Source organism: Gigantopelta aegis, chromosome 3 (genome assembly GCF_016097555.1).
Source record: "Gigantopelta aegis isolate Gae_Host chromosome 3, Gae_host_genome, whole genome shotgun sequence".
In the NCBI taxonomy this organism is placed as follows: domain Eukaryota; kingdom Metazoa; phylum Mollusca; class Gastropoda; order Neomphalida; family Peltospiridae; genus Gigantopelta; species Gigantopelta aegis.
Genome location: NC_054701.1, coordinates 92,995,564 through 93,015,502, shown reverse-complemented (window position 1 = coordinate 93,015,502; position 19,939 = coordinate 92,995,564). Strand labels below are relative to the sequence as shown.

General features: G+C 35.6%; 2 protein-coding genes across 2 annotated transcripts; one reads left to right on the top strand and one right to left on the bottom strand.

Annotated features, from left to right (window-relative positions):
* Positions 1 to 662: 662 nt before the first annotated feature.
* LOC121366894 (CUE domain-containing protein 1-like) lies at positions 663 to 13,899 on the bottom strand. Its single transcript, XM_041491150.1, has 9 exons — positions 13,832 to 13,899; positions 10,135 to 10,520; positions 8,705 to 9,151; positions 7,586 to 7,790; positions 6,894 to 6,950; positions 6,142 to 6,267; positions 5,459 to 5,531; positions 4,635 to 4,749; positions 663 to 3,723 (listed from the first exon to the last, which is right to left on the bottom strand). The coding sequence occupies exons 2-9, from the start codon at positions 10,435 to 10,437 to the stop codon at positions 3,679 to 3,681; spliced, it is 1,371 nt and encodes a 456-aa protein (XP_041347084.1). The 5' UTR covers positions 10,438 to 10,520; positions 13,832 to 13,899; the 3' UTR covers positions 663 to 3,678.
* Positions 13,900 to 14,181: 282 nt separating this feature from the next.
* LOC121369359 (28S ribosomal protein S23, mitochondrial-like) lies at positions 14,182 to 19,354 on the top strand. Its single transcript, XM_041494390.1, has 5 exons — positions 14,182 to 14,328; positions 15,869 to 16,030; positions 16,718 to 16,792; positions 17,566 to 17,689; positions 18,794 to 19,354. Exons 1-5 carry the CDS (start codon positions 14,285 to 14,287, stop codon positions 18,938 to 18,940), a joined length of 552 nt encoding a protein of 183 aa, XP_041350324.1. The 5' UTR covers positions 14,182 to 14,284; the 3' UTR covers positions 18,941 to 19,354.
* Positions 19,355 to 19,939: the final 585 nt, after the last annotated feature.

Here is a 19,939-nt window from a genome sequence, read left to right as displayed (position 1 = left end):
ATTCAACTGCTCCACACCATAGCGGTAATATATTCTACATTTCTAGTGCCTGTAACACTGTACAGAACCAAACGGTAAACTTTTTACAACCTTTCCAGCAGCAAATGGTACGATTTTGTACAACCATTCCAGCACCTATACAGACCAAACTTAAATGGCAAGAACATTACTGGGAAAATACCCTTCCCAGATATCTGCACCAACACAAAATACCATATTTGTCAACAATGTAGAAAACAACAAACAATAACATTCATCAAATACTTTGCCCTGAGTGTTTGGTAAACATTTGTTACGTATCTGGCCACTCTATTCCAAAGCAACCCAAATATCTTACAGCAGTTGTAAGATTTAGTTTTGTATGGTCATCCTGAAAACAGAAACACATTCCCCTTGCACATGCACACGCACCCCCATAAGGATATATTCTGTACCAGCCTCCATTGAAAGTTTGATTTTGTCAATAATTTCTTAACTTGTTAATCCTATATACATGTACACATCCTACAAGACAGGACCCCATTTCACTAAAGATCGTAAGTTTACGTCTGCTACTAGCAGTTATACCAGTTGTGCGTTTACACGTGTTTGGCATCAATTTCACGTAGAAAATTACATCATTAATTAAGCTGAAGTATTTTAAAGACAAAAAAAAAAGAAATATGTGTTCTTCTAACTACACTTGTTGAACTATAACAGTAATAAGAATTGTGGTTTAGTCGTAGATTTATGGTTACGTGAAAAACTAGGCTTACGATGTTGGGCCCTGAACTCCAACTATAGAAACAGATTAACAAAATAATGATGAAATATAAAGTTTAGTACAATAAATTAGGCCCTAATGAAGAAAATATAACTTCATTCTCAACTAAGCCGGTCTACAAGGTCTGATGCTTGCTTTACATTGTGATCAATGGTTTTACAAATTACACATCTAAAAAATAGAAGATTTTGTTCTTTCCAAATCACTTTTTCTTTTCTCTTTATATCAAGGACAACAGAAATTACTGACAAAAACACTTTTAATGGAGGATGGGACAGTATTCTATATACTTGATAGAATCAAAGGCCTTTCATTATTTTAATATTATATTGCCAAAAACAATTAAACCAACATTATTGCTGTAAAAATTGAGCGAGGTTGACGTCAAGGCTAGCCTAACACTGACAGGTATACAAACATTATCAAATAGTCCACTCTCACCTTTCAGAGTACCAGCTCCAACAGCCAAGTTAATGAAAGGTTATTTTTGTTAAAATAATCCCAGAGACCTAATGACCTGGAAAAAAACCTCTTTTACTTTTATCTTTTGCTGTACAAACATCTGTGATCAACATGAAACCATCCAGTGGTATCACTGAACAGTGCTGTTCGGATATTTTGTGGGGGTTTTTCAAACATATGTGGTGAATGTATATCAGAACTCGTCATTTAAGGGGAGCCATCACTCTCGTTCCCTAACACTCCCATAAGACTAGTTCAAGGAAAGCTATATTTAAATCCCCTTAGCATGTGAAATTATCACTATGGTAATATCTTTAATGGCTCCCCATAATCTAAATTAGGCAAGCAATTAATCAGTCCCCTCAATTTGTTTCATGTCGAGGTCTACTATATTACAGATAAGCCACTGGTACCAATATATACTGCTGTTGATGTTTTGTGTGGTTTTATAAACATCTGAGGTGAATCTATATTACAGATATGTCACTGGTACCAATATAGACTGCTGTTGATGTTTCGTGTGGTTTTACAAACATCTGTGGTGAATCTATATTACAGATATGTCACTGGTACCAATATAGACTGCTGTTGATGTTTTGTGGTTTTACAAACATCTGTGGTGAATCTATATTACAGATATGTCACTGGTACCAATATAGACTGCTGTTGATGTTTTGTGTGGTTTTACAAACATCTGTGGTGAATCTATATTACAAATATGTCACTGGTACCAATATAGACTGCTGTTGATGTTTTGCTGTTGATGTTTTGTGTGGTTTTATAAACATCTGAGGTGAATCTATATTACAGATATGCCACTGGTACCAATATATACAGCTGTTGATGTTTTGTGTGGTTTTACAAACATCTGAGGTGAATCTATATTACAGATATGTCACTGGTACCAATATATACTGCTGTTGATGTGTTGTGTGGTTTTATAAACATCTGAGGTGAATCTATATTACAGATATGTCACTGGTACCAATATAGACTGCTGTTGATGTTTTGTGTGGTTTTACAAACATCTGTGGTGAATCTATATTACAGATATGTCACTGGTACCAATATAGACTGCTGTTGATGTTTTGTGTGGTTTTACAAACATCTGTGGTGAATCTATATTACAGATATGTCACTGGTACCAATATAGACTGCTGTTGATGTTTTGCTGTTGATGTTTTGTGTGGTTTTATAAACATCTGAGGTGAATCTATATTACAGATATGTCACTGGTACCAATATATACTGCTGTTGATGTTTTATGTGGTTTTACAAACATCTGTGGTGAATCTATATTACAGATATGTCACTGGTACCAATATAGACTGCTGTTGATGTTTTGTGTGGTTTTACAAACATCTGTGGTGAATTTACATTACAGATATGTCACTGGTACCAATATAGACTGCTGTTGATGTTTTGCTGTTGATGTTTTGTGTGGTTTTATAAACATCTGAGGTGAATCTATATTACAGATATGTCACTGGTACCAATATATACTGCTGTTGATGTTTTGTGTGGTTTTACAAACATCTGTGGTGAATCTATATTACAGATATGTCACTGATACCAATATAGACTGCTGTTGATGTTTTGTGTGGTTTTACAAACATCTGTGGTGAATTTATATTGACCCATTTGCACTACCGTTTGGACGATTTCAACTGTTGTTTACCAAATTCAATCCAACTAAAATATTTCCAATTTAAAAAGTCTTTGTTTTAAAACGTTATGTTAAGACAATCTGACCACATATTTTAAACCAAGAAATTTCCAAATAAAACCCCAGTGTACATAAGCTGTGGTCTGTAGTTTTGCTATCTGTATCTAGACACACCACGATATATTAACACAATGTGGTTATTAAAATATCGCCTAGTGTTAGGCGTACAATGGCTGTAGCAATCATTTCATGAACAAGCATAAAATTTCATGACATTGTGTTTCTATGATGATGGTCAAATGAAGATGGATGATGACTAAAGTTTTGCACCACAGACGGGTGCACATCTGTGTGTTGATCCAATTCTTTGCAGGTGAAAAACAAGACGACAATGCGTTACATATTCTCAACAACCGGGAAATTACAGAGTATTATGATCTACAAACATCACTGGATTGTTCACAACTGTTACTGTATGAGTTAGTGCTGCCAGAGAACATTTTGTTTTCAATATTTCAATTAGCGACAATTCTGGTCAACTAAAAACTGATGAGCAACTGCTGTTTAAAACAGTGTAGCAATCTCTGAAACTTGCGTAGTGAAACGCGATGTGATACTGAACAAAATGTTCCCTGGTTGCATATGTGGAGTAAGTGTATGTAAGCATGTCTGCTGTCTGGGGAGTGCTTGTAAATGCATAGATGTTTGCTACTAGTTTATATATTATAAAGCCATACATAAAACTAAATATGTCTGTGTTTACTGCCGTTCCGGGCTTCTCTGGATGTCATTGAACCGTGCGGTAACTTGCTGTGGTGCTCACCGACACTGGCTGTCAACAAAAACAATAAGAAAACGTGATGATAACAAGGAATGTCGGTCTACAGACACATGCACATTATTTTATCAGCGAGTATGAGATATCAAATGTTTAACTGTAAAACTTGCTCCTATATTAAAAGTGAAGAAACCTGATGCAACTACAGAGACTTGAACATCTAATTAACAAGGAACCTTTCTTATGATCCAAACACAGAAAAACATCTATATTCTTTTGTACATTTGTTTAAAGCATTACCCATAATAAGAGCAGACCTAGGGTTTCCAAGGTGGGTGTGGGTGTGTAAGTTCTAAAAGGGAGATCTTGAAGCCCTAAGATCTGCCACAAAGGTTACTTCACCCTGATAATCCAATGATGCCAATGTTTACACAAAATAAGAAACTTTATATTTAAATCCAAAGTCAAACATCTCAGTGCTTTATTAAAAAAATGGCACTTCTCAGCTCGAGAGGAGAGTCTGTCAAGTTCTCACCCACCCTTTAGATCTGCCCCTGTGTAAGTATAACTGATCGACTCACCACTAAATTGTCTGATCTGCTGTTCGTGTGTTCATCACTCGGAGTCTCATCCTGGTACTCATACATCTCCCCCTCCCCCCACCTCCCTTTAGATCTGCTCCTGTGTAAATATAACTGATCGACTCACCACTGAATCATCTGATCTGCTGTTCGTGTGTTCATCACTCGGTCTCTCATCCTGGTACTCATACAACCCCCCTACCTCCTTTTAGATCTGCCCCTGTGTAAGTATAACTAATCGACTCACCACTGAATCGTCTGATCTGCTGTTCGTGTATTCATCACTCGGAGTCTCATCCTGGTACTCATACATCTCCCCCCCCCCCCCCCCCCCCCCACCTCCCTTTAGATCTGCTCCTGTGTAAGTATAACTGATCGACTCACCACTGAATCGTCTGATCTGCTGTTCATGTGTTCATCACTCGGCATCTCATCTTGGTATTCAAATGTCTCCGCATCCAGCAAATTCATCATGGAAGGCGCCAGCTTCTCCTTCAAACTTCCAAATGTCAAGGTTGAAAAGACAACAGCTGTATTATTGATTATATGACAATACCAACGACTGACAACTACAACTGTTTATGGGAAATGGTTTCTAGAAAAAGGTTTAAAACATTCTACAAAATTAAATACCTCGCTTACCATAAATGTATTCAGTGTCCCTAACAGTTGCATCTATAAAGGTCAATCTCAATGCATGTTTACTACATGATGAAATAATGTTTTACCTTGTTCAATTTATTGTCAAACTCAACCAACAAATATTAATATCCATGCCATATTCTGCTGACAAGAGATTAAATGCATGTTGTAATCCAGTGTTGACATTCTTCAGATACTCGCATAAACCAAGCAATTGTTTTTCAAAAGTGATGCGTGCCACATGATGTCACTAAAACTCTTACGCAATACATTTGCGAAGCAGATGAGACTTTGACAATGACATAAAACTGTTGTTTATTTAGGTTTGCTTAATATTAAACATGTATACAAAAATACTACATTAAAAATAAGAAAAAAAAGTGAAATGGAGAACTACTCTCATGTTTGCAACGTGCGGACAAAATCTATTCTGGCAAAATACTCAGCAATATAAATACCGTCTCTTAGAACTTCTGAAGTTAATCAAAATGTGGATTTAAGATAAATCTTTCCTGTTTTTAACAATTCTACAAATAAATACAAATTCAAAGACATGAAAAGGATACATGTGTTTTGACGACTTCTTTTTCTTACGAGAGAAAAATCTTCTTGCGAGGGCAGCAAATTGTTTTCTTGAAGCTGAATGTAAAACAAAAAAACCACATCAATAATGAAAAAAAACCTTTGATATGAAAATTAGATTATTAAATAATATTGAAAGAATATTGAAGTCTGTAGCATCCAAACATAATGTGCATTACCCATATGGTTCAAAAATATCTTCATACATATCAAAGTGATCCATCCCACTAGAACGCCAATTGGGACATAACACTTCGACGTCACACGATGATGTCATCGATTGGGGCACTACAACCTTACAGGAACGTGAACCAAATGAGTTGAGTGATATAAATTAAGATTGATTATTGGTAATAATTAGGATATTAAACTCACTACTATTTTGTGTCATGTTTATGTCCCTCGTGAAATAATGTTCATTGTCACTCGCCAAAGCTCGTGACAACTGAAAATTATTTCACTCGGGACATAAACATGATACGAAATGGAAGCTTGTTTAATATCCTATAAATATGGACAAAACTAAACTATAAAAATAAATTTATGACAAATAATTTACAGCAACTTATTCTATGAATGCTTGTTGGTTTCAGACTAAGTGTTGGTCTTTGTACTCAGCAAGGATAAACCTAGCTCATAAAGGCATTAGGCATTTCTCTCTGGTTACCTTTGCCCATGTGTCGAAGTTTCCTCCTAAGTTCAGCATCTTCGTCTTCAGATTTCGGTAACTGTTGACTGAAGGGAAACGCTTCCAGGGTATCCTGCCGGTCTGTCCCATAGCCCTCGTTCATGGCTACAAGAACACACAGTATTTATTATTAACATCCACACTGTATTCAATATCACACACAATGTCTCAATGTATTAATGTTTATCCTTTCAAGAGGTGGGCAGGACATAGCCCAGTGGTAAAGCACTCGTTCGATGCACGGTCGGTTTGGGATCGATCCCTGTCAGTGGGCCCATTGGGCTATTTCTCGTTCCAGCCAGTGCATCACAACTGGTGTAAAAAAGGCTGTGGTATGTACTACCCTGTCTGTGGGATGGTGCATATAAAAGATCCCTTGCTGCTAAATGAAAGAGTAGCCCATGAAGTGGCACAGCATGTTTCCTCTCTCTATATCTGTGTGGTCCTTAACCATATGTCTGACACCATATAACCATAAATAAAATGTGTTGAGTGCGTCGTTAAATAAAACATTTCTTTCTTTCTTTTTTTTCCTTTCCAGAGTATCCTGTCAGTCTGTCCCATAGCCCTCGTTAATGGCTACCAGAACACACAACAAATCTTCCCTTGTCTGTAACACAAACATAGTACAAACATGTAGGGATATGCTGAAAATTCATTAGCATACAAAAAATATGTATTATTTTTGTTTAATTGTTTTTAGGAAGTAATGAAAACCCCCACAACTTTACCTTCTTTCTCTGGAGTTGAGGGTGTCTTTGGTTCAAAAGCTGATGTACTCATCCGATCTAGACAAAAATACAAATAATAATACAATTAGTTTAGAAGGGATAACGTCGAATAATGTTTTGATAATAAAATTAAGACTGAATACTCTCACTTCTCCATTTGAATAAGAAGACTTAACACAAGATACACAGGTACCTGCATTCTAATGGTAACTCTCTATCACGAAATCAGATAAAGCCAAACAGGTTGCTGTGAAAGGTGACTGCAAGTCAAAGATGACCAGATGAAGAGAGAACCTATAATTGGAATCTGGAATAGCAAACACTGCGATACATACATGTGTTGATAAACACAAATGTCTTATACAACTACAAAAGTTATCTATAATGTGATCCTGGGAAAGGTAAAACATAAGTATATAGATGGACAAATAACATATATAGCTAAAGAAGATGTCTATAATTCAGAAGTACATGGTTCATACACTAAATGTTATAAACCAAATTCCAACACTTTCCAATTTTCATGACCATTCTGGAGAATTTGAATAATAATACTATGTTCTGACATGATTGTATTACAATATGGCTTGCTGAAACTAAAGTCAGATCAACTCAATAGCAGAGTGACCCAGACAACTGAATAATGAACAACAGATGAGATGAATATTGACGTTGTTTAAATCAGCCACTACCTCGTTCTAGTGTGTTCATGAAGTCCTCATCGTCTCGTAGTTCCTGTAAAAATTCACTGTTCTGAAACATAATCGCCAGTCTTTCGTCTTCGAGAAACTGGGTCAACTCCGGGTCGATGTCCCCCGACGCCAGTTTGCGGCGACGTTCGTTTTCCTTCATCTTCTCCTGCAGCATGTCCGTACTGAAGTCATGTGTCGATATAATCTGTCAGTGGACAATATAATTAACAACTCTTTTTTTTCAACAAATCAGCTAGTAAACAAATATTACAGACTAAAGTACTATTTATGTATAAAATAAGTACACCTGTTCAAAACTGCCTTTGTGAAATAATGAAAGATCTAGTAAATATAATCAAGATTTCAAAGCTTTAAAAAGGTAACTTTATGATAAAATAAATTTAAAACCAGACCAAAACATGTTTTGTCAAGTAGTAAAGGTTATAACATTACAATGTATGTGTATTTTCAGTTCTAATAAACCCTATTTCAATTTTATATAAAATGTTTTTGAAATTCCTTCATTAAAATTGCTTTTGGGTTAAGAGGAAAATGGACCAATAATTAACTCCCTTAAATAGTGATGTACTTCATATGGGTCTTTTCTTGAGTAGTGACATTATTTGTTTCATTCAAATTACGTCACATATTAGCGTCCTTGTTTTCAGAAAAGGTTTGGAATGTTTAGCATAGGTATTTTGTAAGATGCTTTGCAGCAAAATTAGGAACAACACTTTACTCGTTTTGGGGAATTCAAAGTATACAGTACAAATAGATCTAAACCATACAGCTCATTGTTCATAATATTACAAAGTTAACATTTAACCATATTCTTTTTTTCATGAAATGTTTTCCAAACACCACATTGAGTATATTTCAGACACAAAATTTGCAAAAAGCTAATGATCATTATGGCGTACAAACTAGGCCATATTATATATTAATATAACTTAGGTGTGTCTGCAGTGGAAACGTACCCTTTGCCAAATAAATTTTTTTTAATTCAGTTCTTTGCAGTAATAAACTTCAACTTCAAACATTATTCAGAATGTCAGAAATCAAGGTATTATACATTAATATGTACAAATACATAATATAATATAATATACAAATACACACCAAAGATTTTGATGAAGATTTCCGGTGGTGACTCTTTTCATAAGATCCCACAGATGGTGTTCGTTTCACAGGATTAGATGTGGGAGATAATCTCAGAAAGTCATCTGGTAACGTGCCAAGCACAGGTGGATTCCAGTTTCTGTACAAAGGTTTTTTGGTGGACATGGTGTGTACACTGTGTGGATAGCGCCTGAACGAGGATATCGGACTGCTCCAGGGGGAGACGGGAGTCTTTGGTTCGGTGTTTGACAAGGCCAACTCGTCAATGCCCATGTCCAGCAAATGACTGGCCGCCGGCTCCAGCGGACTGGACCTAGGGCTCGTCTTCTGGACGCACGCCCCAGCACCCATCAAGAGCTGTGGGGACTGAATAGCCTCAGAATACGGTGGAGGGGAGTCTTCGATTGGATGCAGTGAGCAGTCTTTTTCAACGTTTGGAGCTTTGTCCTGCAAAACCAAAACAGTGGATTAACAGTCAGTGTGTGTATCTAAAAACAATACTTTTGAACAACAGTCAAGATATCTGTTAAATTATTTATGATTAAAGAGAAAATGAAGATATAAATATTCATTATTTTTATTCTGAATATTACCCAGGCTTTAAGCTGTCCTTCATTAAGTCATAACTGCAAATACAAGTTGAATCTGCAGGCAATGAAGTTAAGCATATCTGGTAACTCGAGGTACAAATTACCACAAAATACAGGCTTCATAACCTATAGATAGGTTACAAAATATTTATCAACTCCCATTAGTTTTTCTATAAAATATTTTCATTGGCTAATACTTTATTATTCATTTATAACATTGTTCTCACTGTACTGTTTTGTTGAATAAGCTTTTGTCAAGACCAACCTACTGTTCTCGACTACATATCATTAAGTAATAAAATAGACAATTTGAAAATTAATTAAAACCAAATTTGCTTTGGAAAACCTTAGTTTGGTTTATACTTTGACTAACAGCAACATAATTGGCTTCAAGTCTTTTAATCAAATCTGCAAAATAACTTTTAGTTACATGTAAAAAAAATTTATTACCCCAAATGAAAAGACACTAAAAACTGGACATATGTTTTCAACAAAAGTTTGTTTTGCTTAACAACACCACTTGAACACATAGATTTATTAATCATTGGCTATTGGATGTCAAATTTTGGTAATTTCTGACATACAGTCTTAGAGAGGAAACCTGCTACATTTTTCCATTAGTAGCAAGGGATCTTTTATATGCACCATCCCAGACAGGATAGCACATACCACGACCTTTGGTACACCAGCCAGTGCACTGGCTGGAAGGAGAAATACCCCAATGGGCCCACTGATGAGAATCAATCTCAAGCTGACTGTGCATCAAGCGAGTGCTTACCACTGGGCTGCGTCCCGCCCCCCATATTTTCAACAAGTCACATCACAAAACAATTTTCTCACCACATCCTCAATGTTTGCAATCCACTGTAGGTCTGGTGGAATTTCCTCGGAGTCCACATTCATTGTCAGCAGCTGGTCGATGGTTGCGTCCACTATTCCGTTGTTGGCTCGCAGCACGGCCTCAATGACGTCTTCCTCCATGTTGGGAAACATGAACTTGAAGTCGGACATGGCCTGGTTGAACTCCAGGTGTTTGGTGGGCCGCGTCGCCACGTTAGGGGATGGGATGTCATCACGGTCACGTCTACGAGAGTGTCGCCCACTTTCATTGTTCAGCTTTTCAGTTTCTGCCATTGCCATCATTTTAAAAGCCTCCCATTGATCGATGAGGTATGTCTCATTTTACCATTGTGAATAAATACATGTCAAGATCAGATGAGCCAGATCTGAAATACACAATTTATAATATGTATTTACATAAACGTGGAATACAAAGTACAGGTGACAGACTTTCTGTAAAATGGAGGCGTATGAAAATTGCATTCCTAAACATTATTAGGCTGTAAGTGAAATTACTAGATGTGTATGTTCCTACCTGAACATGAAACAGAACATCCAGATAACTTCTGAATGACCAAGATTCAAGAACAATCACTCCCATGTAAACCAAATAGTCCAACAGCAAATTATTACACTTGTGTGTGAATCGTGCTGATTTTACGAAACTTATGTCAGGATTCATGTATTACCCTCGGGCAATACAATAATCCTGACACTCATTTCGTAAAATCAGTACGACACACAAGCTCGTATAATAATCTCTATGTATTAGCCAACTTTCCAAGTCTTTAAATACCACCCTGGACAGGGGGGTAGGTCACTACATACATGTAAACAAAACCAATCTAAGAAAATACAATATAATACCTCTACTGTGTCCCATTCCAGTATCCATTTGTCTGTTTAATACACTAATGTTATAAAAGTCGTATTGAAAAAAAATGTATTCGAGCAATAAAAACATTTATTTTATGTTTATTGTGTCAGTAATCTTTGCCTGAAACAACTTATTTGGCAACAAATTTGTCAAGTGATCAGAATGGTCATTCAGTCTTTTGTGTCCACTGACTGTCATCTGATATTTTTTCCTCAATTGCAGATTTTTACTTATTGACAACATACATGTATATTCTGCAATTCCTAATAAAATATTAAATTTTCATATTGTTAGGGATATCACTGCTTATAAAAACAACGTAACTGGTACAGTTCATCATTACAATCATCTATCTTGGGTGTTAAATAATATTTACACTGCCTTTATAAAAACTAAACTATATGTACATTTATCAGCTAGTGATCAATACAATCGATTCATTTGAAGATAAAAATAAAAGAACACAACAAAGTTATCCCACATTAAGGGATCACTTAAAAAAATAAAAAAAATCTTTTTTTGATATTTTAAAATCTTTATAAAAATATACGGTTGAGTGTTGTAATTTTGAAACCAATTATGGTTTGACTTGACCAGGACCATAATTTGAAACTGACAACATTAAAAATGTCACTTACCAGTACATACATAGAGGATAATAAACAAGTTACCAGTTATCATATTTATGTCCCGAATGAAAATTATTTCATGATGGACATAAATTTGATAATAACTGGTATCAAGTTTGTTATATTTTTTACCCCAGCTATTATTTTTAAAAGCCTTTATTTTCGATATAGCCTACATCGGCTACACATCCATGTATATAGAAACAACGTAAACTACTTTACTGTTCTGGGTATTGCTTTAACTTTGTATTTTATTCACAGTTCGCAGATAATTTTCAAAACCCAAAGTTCTATATATTCTGAAGAAAAAAATAAAATAATGAATTGCATTAAACTACCATTTTGTTACAAGTTTAACACTGAAACCAGAAACACATAAACACAAATGCTTTAAACTATGTGACGTCATTGTGTGTGCTTTGCCAAACCGTGATGGCGTTATGTTTAGTACCAACAAGGTGATTGGTGTGTTGGCGTCAAATCATCCAATAGTAGTGTACGTTAAACCAATGCATGAGAAATTATTATTTTTATTTTCCCCATTATGAGTGCCTGCTGGGGTAATAAATATGTTTATAGTAAAGTCAAATAAAAATTAAAGTCCATTGGAACATTGCTGATATAATATACACCAAACACACTCCCCCTAAAACAAATGGAGTCCGGTTAGAGTATTGTAAAGTCGAGAGTAAACACAGTGTTATTTTCTATGATTTCACATTCAATTGAGGTCACTTAAAACAAATGTTTTGTTTCTGGAACATTTTATTACATTTCTGTTGTATTAAAAAAAAAAAGCATCCTGTTTTTTTAACAAACAATGAAAAGGACAACTGTGGAAACGCTGACAAGCGGTATGGATATGTAATTTGCTGTTCATTGTTTTGACTATTGGACCTACAGTGAGGGCAAAAGAATCGTTCACCTCTCATGATCACTCTTTCTTTGGCACAGTACTTTAAAAGCAGAATTTCTAGCATTAGAACCCAATCTCAAGTAATCTGTCAGTGCTTTATTTGCTGTTTATTTGATAAGACCCCCAACTCTGTTAGTACCCATTTAATTACTTTATCGTGGCCTTACAGAGTATCTCCCAATGTGTCACATGACCGAAAGCTGTCATTTTTGCCATCCAACCCAAACCATTTTTGTCTACTTCTGTATTTTTGATAATGCAGGGTTTCGTTTCCAGGGTGAAAACAGGAATTAGTGAAAACAGTTAAAAACTGTATTTATAAACAAACATTCTGTTCTGGCTATACCCATTTGTATAGCAATATTTCTGTGAAACTTGTTTGTAACCTCTTGGTGTCTCTTCTGATGTTTTTATTTGCAAAAAACAATGACTGAAGCGTGATCGTGCTTGTGAATTTCATGAAAATCTCCGAGTCTCGAAATTACAATACTCTTGATTTTACAATACCCAACCTTATTTGTACTTTGATCAGTTCACCAAAATGTATGCCCATGAACTACAGACGAACATTATCTTGATAGTCCGGTTCAACTTGAAAAATTTGTGGGCTTATACATGTACCAACATTTTTGTAACAGATATTGAGGGGCAAAATAAGGGGTCAGCCTAACCACAGAGTCCATGATGTACAGTAACCATGCTTTGAAATGTTCCTACAATTGTTGGGGGGGGGGGGGGGGGGGGATGGGGAATTGGAGGGATGGGTAGTTCCTTAAAATAAACCTTGGGCATCATCCCTGAGGTTTTCTTTAATCATTTAATGAACTTCTGAATGGGGTGTCATGCCCCCTTTAATGTTCACCCAGCGAGAACACCTTCCATCAACAAAAACTTCTGCATATGCCATATCATATGGCATTACCGATTTCCTTTGATGACTCACAACTGACAACTGTCAAAGTGCTTAAAAACGGTTATTATTTTAACAGTTATGGATTAGGAATCAGGACAACTTGCCCCAAAATATATGTATTCAGAACCAATAAATGTTACTGCGAGTATCACTTCCGTATTTTGATAATGCACACAACCCAGAACAAGAAACTTTGGCACCGGTGTGGTGCAGCACCACTTGTTTCGCCATTCACAAATTTGGAATTTGATTCTGAACAAATTGAAGATAACAACAGATGATATGAAAAAGGCGTCTCCCCATACCCGATTTAAATACATTACATTTTTATAAATTAGAAAATAAACACTTTATAAGCTTACGTGTCTGTTTTTTTTCCTCCCAACTCACTCTCTGTTATAGACAAAACACATTTTCTCCCCACTCCATGATAAAAATAATCATTGTAACATTGGCGAAAATGGTAATTATAAATTTACAACTCTTACAAGAATTGGAAAAAGGAAATCTAAGATAAATATTATTTTATAAAAAGGATATATTTATTTCATCTTCAATTATTTTAATAACATCCAATGTGCGTACAAAATATATCAACTATTACGAAAATAAAAGCAACACGAAAACGCATATATATCAAATAACACATTTCAGATATCAATGCGAAATTTCAATTCGCCCAAAGGTCGATCAAAGGTTACATTAAAGGGCAATAACTCAACGTTCCCACGTTTGCACGTAATGTCATTCAGTGATGGGTATTTTTGTTTTTAAACGTTGCTAATAAAAGTAGAAACTCTTATCTCCATAATAATATGGCTGGTAGTAGAACAGAAAAGTTTGGAAGCATTTATACTAGGTATGCGTGTCATTTACTCATTGTGACTGTCTTATTTTGTTTATTACATGCATTTATAATTAATATAGTCATGTCCAATAAAATTATAAATGTTAAAAAACGGACCATAGATGTTTACCTGTATTGCAGGGATCGAACTTAAGAATTTGTCTCTACGGCAATTTTAAAAAGAATTGCTATGGGTGAAACAGCCCACCGACGGCAATTTTGAGCCTGGCTGTGGCATTTTTTTTAAAAGTGACATTTGCAGAAAATAAACATGACTGAAAGGTTATTTTGCTGTATGTACACATATTTCAAATTTGCAAATGTTAAATATTGGCAGATTATGTACACCAGGTGTATATATTTTGCCATTGTTGAGGTTTCCCGACGGCACAAAGTGCCATCGGTAATGCTCTCTACCTACGGCAATTTATATCAGCGACGGCAATTGCCGTCGGTGCCGCCGTTAAGTTCGAGCCCTGGTATTGTTATAGTCATCATTCTATAAAACTTTTTTTTGTAAATAATTTCAGTTTGGTTTGACGTAAAAAGAAACGTAAAAGTGTTTTGGAAATAACAAAATAATACTAATTTTGTTTGCAATTTACAAATCAATCGGCTCATAAATAAATAACTTGTAGTAAATTTAATAGTATAAAAAAGGCGTTCCCTGTGGGATGGACTATAACTTTACTATTGCTGGGTAACCAGACTGCTTATTATATGTGTAAGCATGGAAATAAGGCATTTTATTTGGTATTGTATTTTATTGTTATTTGTATTATTTCTCTTTCAGTCGAGTGTTATATAATCAGTGAGCACAGCATAGTTCATGACCAGGGATGTAGGATGGTGTGAGTGTGTGATTGATTAGTCCGATACATCTGCCATCGACTGAATTTAAACTAAAACCCTTGTGACGGCAGATGTATAAGACAAGTAATCAATAATTCTTTCAAGACTTGAATAGTAGCACATTTGTAAGTTTGGAAGCACTCACGAACCAATGACATCACATGTATTTAGATATGAAGAAGTAACTCTTCCTGTCCAAAATGAACAACATTTAGATTAGTAATACATAATTTTATTGGTCCTGATGAACGTCAGAGGGCTGATGACTGTTGAAAAAACCCCCAGACCGTAGACATTTGTCTCAAGTGATGAACTAGGAATACTCAACAGGTGAAAGCACCAGGGGCTCTTTTTCTAGACATTCTAGACCAAGTATGTTTCACAGTCACATATTTTCACCATGACTGGTACATCAAAGGCCGTGGTATGTGTTATCCTGTCTATGGGATGGTGCATATAAAAGATCCCTTGCTACTAATGGAAAAATGTAACAGGTTTCCTCTCTAAAACTATATGTTAGAATTACCAAATGTTTGACATGCAATAGCTGATGATTAATAAATCAATGTGCTCTAGTGATGTCATTAAACAAAAACAAATTTTAAACTTTTAGTCACATATTTTAGACATGTAATATTACTAATAACAAAGATTAAAAACGGGGTGTTGATCTGTTGTTAAAACTGTTATTATGTTTTAGGATGTGTGGTCTTTTAAGATCAGGAGCTTTGAAAGCAGAAGACCGACCAGTCTGGTTTGATGTTTACGAAGCCTTTCCACCAAAGACTGTACCGGTGTATGAACAGAGAGTACCAAGGAAACCAGTGAACAACATTCTGTATCCTGAGGACTTCGTTAGAGTGTATACAGAGCTTTATTATTTTTGTTAAGCCTCCAATTGATGTTGTAAATACTTCTTTTTTTGCCATCAGTTTCTTTTAATTTTAAAATTTGGTTAAATAAAAAAACGTAGAACATTTTGCATTTGCATTCAGTCAGGGACAAACTTCTTTCCTCACTTTGATGCTGGTATGATTTGTTTCTTCTTTTTTTTCTTTTAATATTCTAGTTATAACATCTGTATGACATGGCAGAGGTTGTTACAATCATTTCCATCCATTGGACATTGCAGTGATTGTCCTTAGTGAGCACTGGGCACTAATATACTCATTATAAAGGGTCGAGTCCTATAGTTTTCTTTCTTGCCGGGGTTGGCGAGATCTTGTTTGGAGGTGGAGCACTCACTCGAGGTGCAGTGTGTCCTAGAATCAATACCTCTTGGTGGACCCATTAGTTTTATTTTGTTCCAACTAGTGCCTCATTACTAGTAAATCAAAAGCCATGGTATGTACTGTCCTGTCTATGGGAATGTCAAATGCATATAAAAGACATCTTGTTGATAATCAGTGTGTGGTGGCAGCAGGTTTCCTGGCTCACATCCTAGACAGTGTTACAGCTAGCATATGTTGGATTCCAATAAATATAGATATATTATGTAGTTTAAAGTATACTAAGAGGTAATGACATTGCTTTGCTTTCTTTCTTGCAGGAAATTCTACCAAACGTTTGGAAATCCTGACATTGTGGACATGAGTAATGAGAGTGTGAAGACAACATGTCAAAAGTAGGTCACCTGTATAATCAGGTGGCAAATATAAAATATCATGTTTAAACTTGTCAGAAAACATTGTTAGAAGTTTGACAATTTAGTTCTTTTCCACTAATCAAATGCCATACAGTGCAGGTTCCTTAAGAAGTTGATTGTCGTATTGGCTCTAACTTGTATACTGGGTAATATTAAATATATTCCAGGACCAGCTGTGGCATTTGCCAAATTCATTAATTGTACATTTTAACAACTGGTGAATTTTATTTTAATTTGGTGAAATAATTGTGTTTTAAAATAATTGATATTTTGTTACAAAATAACTAGGTTTCATCAATGATTGAAGTTTACTAAATAATTTGGCATAGTTTCAGCTCATTATAAATATAAGTAAGTCTGGTTTTACTGTTGAAAAAAGTTATACACAGTCTAATTTTGAGAGTAATGTCTGTAACGGATTCTCACTTACTAGTAGGCTTCCAGCTAAAAGTTTGAGAAGCAAGATTGTTTCCAACCACAAAATTAATTTCAAGCCTTACCATTGTTTCTTGAGAGAAGAACATGAAATGGAATTGACAATAAGCAGACTAGTGACTAGTGAAACAAAAACAAAAGAGCAGTGCAAACATCACTTAATTAAAGCACAGAATATATCCAACAACAATATTCATCCTTATAAACTTTTATAGATTGGTGTTGCAGTGCCACATACATATAATGATGTTTGTATTTTAGTTATATTGCATAAACTGTGGGAATTATGATTCAGTCCATGTATCTTGGTATTGTAGGTTTGTGGAAAAATATTTCGAGCTTCAAAAGTCTGGAACTTCCAATGAAAGCATCTTTGAGGCAACAGCAACAGCCATAAAACAGCAAGGAATACGGTTACGCTCATTACAGGAAATGAATAAGGTATCCCGATTATGGCTTTTTATATCCAAGAGGGAAAGTCTTACGAGGTTAGAGGTGGGTGGTGGTTTGCTTCAAGTTTTGACTGCTTAAAACAATGTAAAGCATTATGGAGTGAATCTGTCCCCAGCATTTGAGGTATAATGAGACAAAGGATGGATCCATCATTGCAAAGAGTTGGTGGTGGTGGGGGGGTTCTTGTGTTCCACTAATGCTAAACAACTCAGAACTGCTATAGCCATGATACATGTATGTGCCATTTTTATGGTAGAGTGCTGCCAGTTATTAAAGTAGCCTATTATTTCAAGTCTTCGTCAGGAAAGACCAGTGATGACTCACGCTCACATACATTCACCTGGAAAGCTTTAGGTGAATTGAAAATCATTAACCTTGACATAAACATTTTATTAAAAATAATGATTTAAAACTTTAAAACGGATTGTTTACCTAGCACCATTTCAGGACAATGATCTCCGGCTCACATCGCTTCAACTCCTGCCTTATTATCACCATATATTACCATGTTTTGTTATCTAAGCCAAGCAGGGGTGGATCCAGAAATTTTGAACTACATGTCCTCCTTGGTCCCAAGGGCAGGACGTAGCCCAGTGGCAAAGCACTCACTTGATGTGCGGTCGGTTTATCGATCCCTGTCAGTGGGCCCATTGGGCCATTTCTTGCTCCAGCCAGTGCACCATGACTGGTACATCAAAGGCCGTGGTATGTACTACCCTGTCTGTGGGATGGTGCATAACCCTTGCTGTTAATCGAAAAGAGTAGTCCATGAAGTGGCGACAGCAGGTTTTCGGTCTCAACATCTGTGTGGTCCATAACCATATGTTTGATGCCATACAACTGTACATAAAATGTGTTGAGTGCGTCGTTAAATAAATGGGTTTTTTTGTGTGTGTTTTTCTTGGCCCCAAACGCATCGGATTCCAAGAAGGAACCTTGCAACAATTAACCTGATTTATTAGTGTTGATAAAAACATATGTAATTCTACAGAAAAACAAATTGTGGGCACTTGCCAAGCTTCACAATTACCATAGGTTAAACACCTAACAGTTGCTGATTAAACTATGCATTGGAGTGGTTTTCCGTTTCAGATGAAAATGGAGTTTGGCGATGTTAAACAAACCATAACCCCATCTCGGATATCGGTCAAAGATGTGTTTGGCGAAGTGAAGCCTGAAGATGAAGAAGCAACGTTTGAGCCAGAAGACGACACAAAAGACCCTTACAAAGACAGCTAAAAGAACACCCATCTTAGAATCTGTTCATTTGTAATTAGAAGTTCTCAGTGGGGAGATAAGAGACTTGAAACTAACACTTGGTACAGATGTCATCAGTCTACCTAGTGACATGTCCCACATAGGTTCACTTAGCATCTGCAACTAACAATGTGGCGGCCACATGCGACTCCCATCAGAATAGCTTAAAAAATAAACTATATTCTGTTGGAATTTGACAAATGTACAAGAATTCCTGTGTTTTATTTAGTGTAATAACATTGTTGTCTGTCTGACAGACAGCTACACTATTAGTTAGTGATGATTAACTATTAAGTTTTCCCACATGTACCGAAGTGGAATAGAGTGGATCTTACATGTGACTTGTCTAACAAAATATGATGATAAACTCATCTGTAAATAAAACAATGAAAAGTTGGCCTTTTTTGTTGTTACTTAGTAGTACTATTATATTACTACCATTTGTTTATTCTGCTGTTAATACACAATTAAAATTCATCTATCTTCTTAAGGGATATAGCTGTTATAAAAACAATGGAAATGGCTATTCTTTTTACAATTTTGTTACAGGTGAAAAAGTATATTTGCACCAATTGTATGAAAAAAACCCCGAATTATTGGCCATCATGAATTGGTAATAAAGAACCAGAACTTTATCCCCACATAATGGATAAACATTACAAGCGTGTGATATTTTTAAGGTTTACGTTATGAGGAAAGCTTACAATTTAATCTGTTGGAAATTTTAAACAGATTTTCTCAAAATGAAGATCAAATCCTAACAATGTACAAATAAAAATGTAGATATTGTAAAATAGGTTACAGTATAATTAGGTTCTTTTTGTGTTTAAAAAAAATTAAAAAATCTCAATTCTGGTTTTTAAAATGAAGTTTGGGTAAGAACTGACTTCTTCCTACAGACTGGACCGACATGTAGCTTCAGCTTTATAGCCATAACACTGGGAAAAGAATAAAGGAAGTAAAAAAACTAATTCTGACAAT